The 11,194-nt window shown below is 36.8% G+C and overlaps 2 protein-coding genes across 2 annotated transcripts; one reads left to right on the forward strand and one right to left on the reverse strand.

The window, feature by feature from the left end:
- The first annotated feature begins 991 nt into the window (after window positions 1–991).
- LOC147383482 (wall-associated receptor kinase-like 20) lies at window positions 992–1,977 on the forward strand. The gene has a single exon (XM_086428824.1). The coding sequence runs from the start codon at window positions 1,044–1,046 to the stop codon at window positions 1,674–1,676; it is 633 nt and encodes a 210-aa protein (XP_086284950.1). The 5' UTR covers window positions 992–1,043; the 3' UTR covers window positions 1,677–1,977.
- Window positions 1,978–3,938: 1,961 nt separating this feature from the next.
- On the reverse strand, window positions 3,939–10,398 carry LOC147383483 (kinesin-like protein KIN-14I). Its single transcript, XM_086428548.1, is given in 20 exon segments — window positions 3,939–4,362; window positions 4,494–5,017; window positions 5,182–5,382; window positions 5,492–5,655; window positions 5,758–6,011; window positions 6,090–6,249; window positions 6,345–6,525; window positions 6,717–6,823; window positions 6,937–7,107; window positions 7,205–7,300; window positions 7,401–7,482; window positions 7,569–7,706; window positions 7,869–7,946; window positions 8,208–8,276; window positions 8,580–8,648; window positions 8,746–8,888; window positions 8,891–8,969; window positions 9,041–9,184; window positions 9,277–9,443; window positions 10,007–10,398. Coding segments are annotated over 20 exon segments (3,087 nt in total). The 5' UTR covers window positions 10,125–10,398; the 3' UTR covers window positions 3,939–4,220.
- Window positions 10,399–11,194: the final 796 nt, after the last annotated feature.

The following is an 11,194-nucleotide window of genomic DNA, read 5'->3' on the forward strand; positions in this document are numbered from 1 at the left end:
GCATTGTGCGTGGCAAGCTTCCACTAATATTAAGCCACTTGGTTTAGGCTTATAAGATCACTAGTCAATGTAGACCACTTAGTTAGCAGAGAATGTTACTCTTCACGTGTTTTCATGATTTTAGTAAACATGATCATACTGTTATAAGAACAAGGATGGGTAATGTATAGTTGATTAGATAGCATTATTAGCACGTTTTATTGATATTAAGCCATTTGATTTAGGTTTAATACAATCACCAAGTTATATTGCCTTTAACTGGAATGATTCGTGGATTACGGCCACGAAGATTATGCATTGTTAAAAACATTATTTGGGTGCGATTACCAGTACTAACACACCGGATCCCATCAAAACTCTACAATTAAGCGTGCTTAAACAAGAGTGGTATCAGGATAGATGACCTCCTCCCTCATTTTGGACTTGGACCCATAGTTCAGTTGGTTTAACACATTGTAAAGTAACTTTGATAGTTCAGTTGGTTTAACACATTGTAAAGTAACTTTGAGGTTGTAAGTTCAAGACCAACTTACCCATCCAAAAAATAAAGAGACAAATAGCTTACATTGGGAAATTAATTTGCATAACTATATTGCAATGATGTGATATGTATGGCATTTCCTATATAATTAGGAATTGATATATTTAATTGTCTCTCTTAACCTGTGACATGATACATTAGGACAGTGACACCTTCCCACCATCTAAATGGAACGAGCACATTATACGTAAGTGTCCAAGGGTATTATTACCTCTACAAGTCGTGCCGGATTGACTTTGAAATTCCCTCCGTTTCACACGTTGTTGACGTGGAGATGCTCACAGAATCATTGATGCTTTTCGCTTGTATCTCGATGAATAGCTTATATGGTTCTGTACATACATCCACATCAGCAAAGTGTGAAACGGAGTGAATTTCGAGGTTACTCCAGCATTCCTATCTTTAGTGGCCCACATTATTAACTTGCATAAATAGACACCTTGTCCTTAGCCTCCCATGCTTCTCCGTTGTTCCTCCTCACATACACTTCACTAAGAACATTATGAAGATTGTGGTTATTTTTATGGTAATCTTGCTTTCTTCATTAACCCATGAGTGTCATGGTCATTTTATTCCGAGTAGCTCTAAATGCGGAAAGATAAATGTCCCCTACCCTCTTAGTATCGGCAAATATCGTGGGGACTCAAGGTACAAAATCTATTGCAACAATGGCATGCTAGAGTTCCTATCGGCTACGGGGTCTTACTACAAGATCTTGAGCATTAAACCCCAGACTCGTACACTCATAATTAGTACGCCTACAACAATGAAAGATAATTGTTATTCTTCTGATCTCATGATTGGAGGTCTAACAATCGACATGAAATCTCCGTTTAGCATGTCTAAACGTAACACAGTTATGTTACTAAATTGCTCAGATTCCGCACTTTTATCGCCGTTAGATTGTTCTTCAACCAGCCTTTGTAGGCAGTTTGAGGAGAACGTTGAGGCTGGGAGTAGCTGTAAGGACACCCTTTGTTGCACATATTTGCAGGACTCCTCCATCACTTCCCACATGATTAGAGCCAAAGTTGGTGCATGCACCGCATATACTTCCGTGGTGGATTTGAAGCCTGGGGTCCCCGCAACGTCTTGGAATTATGGGATTGAGCTGGAATGGAGGCCCCCTAATTGAATCTTCACCACATTTTATGTTGTTTCCAAGCTCCTAAGAAGCTCATAGACCTATTAATGTGTGTGGGTGTGTTATATGCATCAAAACCCTAGCTATAGAAGGGCGTAATGTTATCAGTTCCATCGTACCTTAATAGTATCTTCAATCACCACATTGTATGTCGTTTTCGAGCTCCTTCGAAGTTCGTAGACCTCTTTATGTGTGTGTTTTATGCTTCAAGACCCTAGCTTTATAAGGGGGTAGTGTTATCGTGTTCCATCTTAACTTAATAATTAATAAATATTTATATTAGTTCTTCAATCTGATATCATAACTTTGGCGTGTATCTTTCTTTTTTTCAATATAAACAAGCAGGCAATTGTTAGTTAATTAGTGGCTTTGAACTTACATCGTGGTATCAACACTCACAGATTTTAACCAACTTTGCAATCTAACACCTACTTTTGTGTATTTTATGATTGACGCCCTCTCTCTCTCTCTCTCTCTCTCTCTCTCTCTTGTGTGCACGCGCACACACACACACACATTTTATTTTATTTTTATTTATTTTTGCGGGACAAATCACACCCTCAACAGATCCTAATAATTGAACCAGTCACACTACACCAAACGTCGTATAAGTTATGTACTCCATTATTTACTCTGTATTTCATAAAAAAATAACTGATCTCAGGATGCTCAAGCAACATCAATGGGCCATGTATCTTTTACTACTTTTTCAACACGTTCAATTATTTAATTTGATGTGCTATAAATTTTATTTTGAGGAAAGCACAAAAAACTATCAGAATATTGCAATTCCTAAAATAGCACCATAACAGCTCTTTTTGACAGTTATAACACTGTTATTGTTATGATATTAATGGACACTTTCACTGAAGGTATTATTAAATTAAGAGCAACATCTCCAAATTATTGGAAAAAAAAAATGCCTACAATAAAGTCATTATGAATTTTATAGAATCCCGGATCAACTAATTGCACGAACCCATTTGTATTGAGAGCATCCCCAACTTACAAAACTACCCACATTAGGCTTCTTGCGATTGGTCAACCGAGATTCTTTGGAACCACTTTCTATCTCGACTTATCAGAGTTGGATGAAGAGGTTAAAGAAAAACGTTATTAAGGATCACATCTGTAAAAGTTGCTCTTTTTCTTGTCAGAGGATGACCAGCAAGATTGGAGTTTAGACCTTGGAGCGAGTAACCAAATGGAGCATTTTTTTTTTTTCATTTTCTAGGCTATTTGCACCCACCTAAAGCACATTTTGAGGTGGAATGTACAGAAGAAAGTGGGGGCACTGAGCGTAAAGGTGGGTGCAAATTGAACGGCCCATCGCAAATGAAAACTTGTCATTTTTCCAGGTTTGGTGTCAGATTTTGCACCTGGAACCACTTTAGGTGAGTCCTTCAAGAATCATATAAGGTGCTGGTTAGCCAGCCTAGGCTGTAAATTAAGTCTTGAGTGCTGATTCCATAGACCTGGGCTGCAAAACCCGCCCTCACAAACCCAAGTTACTGATCTCATTAAAATAGGCTTAACAGATGCAACACTAAAAACCATTAAAGGGCTTGGGTTAATCAGAATTAAGAGCTCTTGGTTCTAGATTCTTTTTTTCTACATCTGATTAGAGTTGGGTATAAAAGAAACCAAATCAGTAAGAACTGAGACCGATGCAGTTCTATTCGACGGGTACTTGTAGGTATCCAAAATTGATTTGTTTTGTCATTTCTTTTTATTCTGAAACCGATGCATTTCTATTCGACGAGTACTGGCTCTTTGAGTCTGCCTCAACACAATTTTCCCAACTTGAAATCTGCATTTTTGTCGCCATTAAAGAAACAAACCAAGTGAATTTAGTGCTAAGTTGGCATTGCCAAGTGTAGATGATTTCAAGTTTGTTTCATGGTTTGTAGAGCCTGATAGTATTGGTCAATGAGAAATTTTCCCAAAGGTATTTTCATAATTTCACTAGTAATATGTAAAACCCCACTTATGTTTCCTGGGGTATACATATTTCTTGTTTTTGGTGAAATGGGATAATTTGTAACAGAGAGGTTTCTCTTCATAGTGGAATCAGTGTGATCCGTGAACGTACCTCAATCTTGAAGGAACCACGTAAAGTCTCTATGTTTCTTTGTGTGATTGCATCTTGATTGTTTGGATTCATTTTCTTGGTTAGATTGCACCTGTTTCCTTAACAATTTGGGTGGGATGGGAGGTGCAGGCATACACACAAACAAGAAAGGAAATAAGAAATATAAACAATGTAGCTGCAAAAACTAATCTTCTTTACTTTCCATTGATTTTTTCTCTCTTTTTTACAAGAAAACTGAGAATAAAGAAACTGCAAATAAAACAACATATAAAAACAAATCAAACCCAAACAAGTTCCACGCTTCTTGAGATCACCGCGGTACAAAACAGAGCAACTGAAATTATTGCTGTGTAGAACTAACTATACGTAAAAATCTCTCTCAGATAAATTCAAAAGAAAACCGAAAACCATATCCACCCCTATTAACAATGTTCTTACATCTCCTACTTCCTATTTCCAGTTTTCCGCTTCCCATCAACAGAAACTGTCTGTCTCCCATTTCGGTGCAGAGGCTGGCCAACCCCATTTGATAGTTTCCGTGACGGTGATGGACCAAGTGTGGGAATTGAACGCCTATGCCCAGCACTGTTAGAAACATTTCAAGCTGATGAGTTACATTATTTCAAATTGGCTAGTTGATAAGGATATCAATGCATGTTAAAAAAAAACCAAGTAATTATCAAATAATCGTTCTAATGTTCACCCGTTTGAATTACCTTAGCTCTGGGCTCTTAGTTGGCTTCAAATGAGGTACCCCCCTAGTATTTGACCCAACCCCATTGGGTATGCTTGTAACTTTGGGAAGATTAAATTGCCAAAGAAAGTCTGGCTCGGAAGAATCACTGGTCGCGGCCTCAAGCTCATCTGAATCATCAGTGGCAGTCGTATCAAATTGGCTTCCCTGTATATGGTAGTCATGACCCTCTTTTTTGCTTGCTGTGAGTTCGTTACTTGGTTTTTCTGGGTAAATTTTTGAACCCATGAGATATCTCTGATAAAAGAGCTCGGGCAATTGCCCATTCTCTCCTTCCCAATATCCAAGAGGGGTTTCATCTCCATTTACATAGTCTTGCTTGTTCACCATGACTTTATCGACCCAATCTGCAGATGTCGTTTCTTTCTCGTCATCATGGAAATTTAACCCAGGACTGTTGACTGGGGGCCAAGGTGGTGAGTTCACTAAGAGGTCTTGGAGATCAAAGCTTGGTTTCTTTGTCCTCAATGCAGAGTTGTTCCAAACCTACAAAAACCAGAACATAAAATTTGATTTAGGTCTGTTAAGTGGGTCCTCCCCTTCCCCTTCCTGTCTACTCAATACACAAAATCCATTTTTATTACATGATTATAATAATTGCGTTAGAAAAAATATTTATTTTATAACTGAAAATGAAATAATATGGTTACCTCTATGTTTCCTACATCTTCCATTGGTTGCCTGCGATTACTGTGACCACCTGACATATTTCCTCCAACTTGTCTGTTACAATTTGAAGGAGATGACACACCAGCCTTCGTTCTCTGCCTCTCAGGGCTGCTTGATATGGGACATTGAAGTTGTTCTGATCCTCCCTCTTTCCTGGCTAGTGCTGCCTTAAGACTAGCAATCTGAAGAAGATTTCAAAGACGATCAAAACAGTTAGATAAGCGTGAAATCAAGAGAAGAGATGTTTCGAAAATGACACAAAAATATGCACAGAAAAAGCAGTTTTAAAACCTGTTCCTTGAGCTCTTTCACATCTGCGCCTTCTTTGTTTAATTTGGCAGCACCAAGTTCGACCGTGGCTACTCGCTCAGCAAATTTGAGGGTACTAATTGTTTCTCCTATAGAATCCAGTTCGGGACTTATGTGTACAAACATTAGTGTCTTGGCTTGCCCACCTAGAATAATAATTACGACATGAAAGCAGAATGAAAGTGGAAATCAAAAAACCAAATTACTTCTTGTGTATCCAAGAAAATAGGACATTAGTTTATTCTTACCAAGGGAATCTTGGAGCAGTTGCGTGAGTTTACTGTTCCTATAGGGGACATGTGAATTCTTTTGGGCAAGGGAAGCAATCACATCGCCTAAAGCGGAAAGCGATTTGTTGATATGTTGTGCTTCCTTCAATCGATCTCCTGTCACCTCAGATTTGTCGACTCTCTCACTTCCTGCCAGGTCAACCAAATGCATGCACCCACGAACAATGGTGTTGGACGTCAAGTCTCTTCCTTGAACATGAACGGTCAAGCAACTGAAAATAAATTCAAAATAAAACTTAGCACCACTTCAGAATTGTTCTAAAAGTAAATGTAGAGTATTATGGTCTTACCTATGTGAGCGACTACTACGGTCATTGAGAGCCGTTGCACCCACTGCACGGTTCCTTTGTCCAATATTCATAAGTTCAATAACATCTGATGTTGATGAAACATGTACAACGTTGGCATCTGGTACATTGAACCCCTTCTGAGAACTATTACGAATTTCTAATGTGTTTATAGGTTAAGATAACCATTGAACTATGAGTGACATGGACTATAAAGGGGGAAAAAATATAAATAAACAAATCAATGCAGTAAAGGATATCTTCTGTTGAGACCATCAGTAACCAGAAGATCTCTAACTTGTTCGTTATAAATCTCAATCATTTGAACATAAACATCATAAGAAAAAGTGTCCTTTCTTTGTTCTGATAGAAGAAATAAGTCGCTCAATGCCCTATAATTCACTCCTTGGCTTTGCTCTGTGAGATCTTTAGGTCCAGTCTGGATGGATAAAGCAAAAGAGTCAACAAAAAATTAAACTGCATCGAACATCCATACTGAATAAAATGAGAATAATAGAATCAACTAAATGATAACAGAAAATCGATACTAGATTGAAGCAACACATTTATCCAAAAATAGATGAAGTTAACATCATCAACATTGGTAGGGTAACTGCTAGAATGTCTCACCATAGTGAAAGTTTTTCCGGATCCTGTTTGACCATATGCAAATATACAAACATTATAACCATCAAGAACAGAACGGATCAGAGGTTGGGTATCTGAAAAGACCTCCTCTGCAATAGAAAAAAACAAAAAACAAAAAACAAAAAAAAAACAATCAATGTCTAGCAACACAAGTAGGGTATATCAGGAGGGGAGGGGGGAACTAAATGGATAAGTTCTCAACCTTGAGTTGCAGAAGGACCGAAGACTTTGTTGAAGTTGAACGATCTGCGTCCTTTTCCATTTTTTGAAGGAGTGACAAAAGTAATGTTGCCTTCTTCTATATAATCCACAGTAGACCGGATTGGTTGTCCGGGCAAGAAAGGTCTTACTCGACAGTAGACCCTAATACTTCCTAATTGAATAGAAAGAAAATACATAAAGTTTCTTTTGAGAAACTATAGTAGATTAATATAAGAAGACACTGATAGTTAGACAATTGATGGTGTCACCTTTAAGGTCTTGCACTTGATTGTATAACTTACGGTTCTCCTCAAGAACCCTGTGGTATCCAGAAGCAGCATGAGCTAGACCATGCATATGCTTACCTATCAAGGAATTAATAACATATATATAAGCAGGAAAAAAAAAGCTATGGTGGCAAAGAAGCAAGAACAGAAAAACTAGCATTATTTTTTGAAGTCTTACCAAGATTGTTGAACTCCTCACGGAGCTTCATTTGCATAAACTGCATACCAGATCTTGTAGTATGAAGAGTATGCCTCAATTCCTACAGAAATTTCGAATATATATTCCATATTATCCATCCAACAAAATAAGAATCTATAATGAGAAGTTCGTTGATAAAATTAATACCTGAATGTCTCTTTTTTGTTGGTCAAAGAGCAATTGCTGCTTCAAAACCTGTTTTTTTGAATCCTCGTCATGGATGGCATTCTCATGAAAGTATTCCGTTTTCTTTATATGTGAGGCATTTTTTCCTTCCATCTTCATCTTTATCAACAAGGGAAGATGTCACAATGGATTCGAATCAAAAACACAATTCATAAACATCAAAAGCTTGTATGCTGAAAATGAGCCAATTTTCTCTGGATAGATTTCTCACATTTTTGAACTTTCAACAATATGTTCAAGAAGTAAAGCTCAATCACATACCTTCATTTTATTGGAATCAGTTTTTGAAAGGGACTTTTTGCTGTCGGTTACAGGAAGATCCTTAATAGTTGTTTTCATCTGTTAAATTATGAAATAGTAAGCAAATGAAGGAAAACCTCAATAGGACAACTCACACCCGTGCCTGTTAATAGTTGTTGGAACATAAAGACCATCAATTACAAATTTATGTTAAATTAATAACCCACATAGAGGAATGATTTTTATCGTCCATGGTTAACATATTCAAGAGGTAAACAAGGAACTTCTTAAGTTTTCATTTATTCAGAAAAACAAATTGTTATACACTAGTAGTACAAGAATCATGAAAAAGAAGCTTACTAGTTCATTGTGACTTGCAAAGCGACGCTCAAACTCCTCCACAACCTTACTTAGCATGGATCCCACAAGCTGTTATGACAGAACAAGTAATGCATTTCTCTTTAGAAATTCATCACAATATATTAATTAATCATGATAGGGGAATGCTTAAGTCAGGACTCAGGACAGAAGAGAAGAAAGGCACCCTTCTTTACCGGTGCCATACACATTGGACAAATCATAATCGCAGTGATATAAACCATCTGATTGTATCCTTTTATAACCATCCAAAGATTAGAATTGATCAATTGACTTCCCCCTCTGTCCCCACCCTGACAAGGCTATTCCTAAGTTAAACAACTAATCACATGCACCAAACAAAAGAACTCTTACCATTGGAACTTCTTCAGGCTTCTTGTCTGATAGAACAGCACGGACAAGCATGTTCAAGGAACGAGTTGTCTGTGCATTATAATTTGAAGAATTGTTCAGCCATTTAACCCATTCAGATATGACAAGCAAGCACCAATATGAACCTAAAATAATAATTCCTACTAACCATTTCAGTGGGATCTTGAGAAAGATCGCCATTGTCATTCATGGACCGGCTTCTTGACAAGGAATTCATGAAAGGCTCCGAATTTTTCCTTAGGAAATGTTTTCCAGAGTTGGTGGGTTTTAAATTCCCGCCAAATTTCCACAACCATTTCCACCTGTCTTTTTCCAGTCACCGTAGGATTTAAGTGCTAGAATGCAATTAACAATCCTTGCAGATTTCCCACCCTGAAAATTCAAACAGAAATTTTTAAACAAAAGGCCTACTCTTTCATATTTTAAGAATTTTATTAACCCACCTGTTCGAGATCAGATGCTTCGAAGGTGGGAAGCCCCATCTCCTGCACAGCTACAAGGAAATTCCTCACATTTTCAAAATACTGATATGCTGACAAAGCCGCTCCATCCGGGATAATAACCGAATCACTTGGACTTTCGACCACCTTAAAATAAAAACCACACAAGAAGTCAAAAACAAAGAGAAAGCCGAATTAATTACGGAATAAATGAGATATCTTTATCATCAATCCCACACCTTTGACACAGCACCCGGTTGAATCCTGTTCAGAACAATGCAAAGGATTAATCCACTTCTCAATCCAAGTCTGAATTCTTCTTCAGAAGGCTCAGCTGGCAAATCTTTAGCTCCAACAACTCCAACCATCTTTCTAAGCCACCCAGCCGCCTCATATCTTCTCGATGCTGCAAAACAATCCCGATATTTGGCTTCATTTAGCTTTACTAATTTTAAGTAAGAAAAATAACAATTTTTAAACTGATTTTCCCACCATACACGTTAATATTAGAAATTATTAAAAGAAACAGATTATGCGATTTGTTGAAGATATCAATTTCCCCACCGATTTTAAAGGCATTAACATGAAAACAAAAAGCGAAAACTTTTTTGGTCCATTTTGCAGTAAGTAGATACACTAAAACCCATGTTCCGGATCCAAGGTTTGCTCACAAACTCAGAAAAAACAATGGAAACAGAGAGTCTAAGATAACAACAATGAAAAATGTGTTTTTTGAAGCTTTGCGTGCAAATAAAGACTTTATTAAAAAAAAAAAAAAAAGAAAAGAATTGGCAAACTTGGGGATCCAAAGTCCAAACAGACTCAATTTCAGGAAAAGAAACATATTACATCTAATTTCGTTCAGAAGCGAATTAAAGCAGCAAAAACACTTGAAAATCAATAGAAAACAAAACAAAAAGATATTCCAGAAGTGATCGACAGATAAACTACTCTTAGTAACAATCGTACCTGCTTCTTCTGCTTTTCTTGAAGCTAAATCAATATCACTCAAAGGAGTTCCATGTTGTTGAAGAACGTCCTCCATAACAGAAGCCATCGAAAATGATGAAAAACCACCTGTCGCCATTATAACACCAGAAACAAAATATCTCCTAACCAAATCAAACTGAAATTCAAAATTCTTCCATTAAAGCTCCGAAAAATCAATATTAGCTCAAAATTCTCCAATACCCTCACAACAAACAATGCCACAAAGAAACAGATTTTTCTCAGTTTCTTAAAGAAAAAGAGATCAAATGCGTGATTGCAGATCAAGTTTGAGACAGAGAGAGAAAAGGAAGGATGTGCTTTTGCTGCTGTTGCTCTCTTGCAATCTTTCTTTCTAACTTCCTCAAAGCTATTTAGTATTTATTTGCGTTCTATAGTTGTAATATTGCTCTCAAAAGCAACACCGAACCTCGTTCCATACCTATTGGTTCAGATACAGAAAGTTGCTATTTTACGGCCATGTGAAAAGAAAAAATATTAAAGAGTTGCTATTGGCACCCCAACTTTTACTTATTACATTCCAATTAAAAATGGATGAATATTCATTTCATAAGGTGAATATGATGAAATTTCAACTCCGGTCATTGTTAATTTCAATTCCCAAAATAAGTTTTTCAAGTAAATTCGTTACTTTTATAATCTTTAAATTTGTTGATAATATAACAATAATTTTTCCATATTAACGATCTCACCGATAAAATTTATCAATGAATTTGTTGATTATAAAATTGACGAATTCAATGTAAAAGCATGTTTTGATAATTAAAAATGAACAGTATATCAAAACTGGAATGTTTACATAAATTAAGCACGCTTTGGGAAATGTGTTATTAAAAATAAAGAAAGTAAATGAATGATTGCATGTAAGTCAAAGTTAGAGGGATCAAATGGATGGGGGCTTTCGTTCATTCAGTCAATCTACTTCTATCTAACATTCGTGAATCGATCCCTATCAAGGGAAAGGCTATCTATCAATGGGCAGACGTAACCTCCGTGTGTATTGCGTGTTTGCTCCAATCCGGGTTAACGAAGTCCCCCCTCTTCTTTATTTTTTTTTTTTCCAAAGTTATGAGCCTAATTATAATTGTAAACAATTATTGACATTGTCTGAGCTAGTATTATAATGTTTTGTAATGATGAGATTATAGC

The sequence above is a fragment of the Akebia trifoliata genome, chromosome 16, assembly GCF_017979445.1.
Source record: "Akebia trifoliata isolate Shusen 1 chromosome 16, ASM1797944v1, whole genome shotgun sequence".
Lineage (NCBI taxonomy): Eukaryota > Viridiplantae > Streptophyta > Magnoliopsida > Ranunculales > Lardizabalaceae > Akebia > Akebia trifoliata.

Bases quoted from the DNA above. Each gene is read 5' to 3' on its own strand.
- LOC147383482 (XM_086428824.1), top strand. From the start codon at position 1,044: ATGAAGATTGTGGTTATTTTTATGGTAATCTTGCTTTCTTCATTAACC.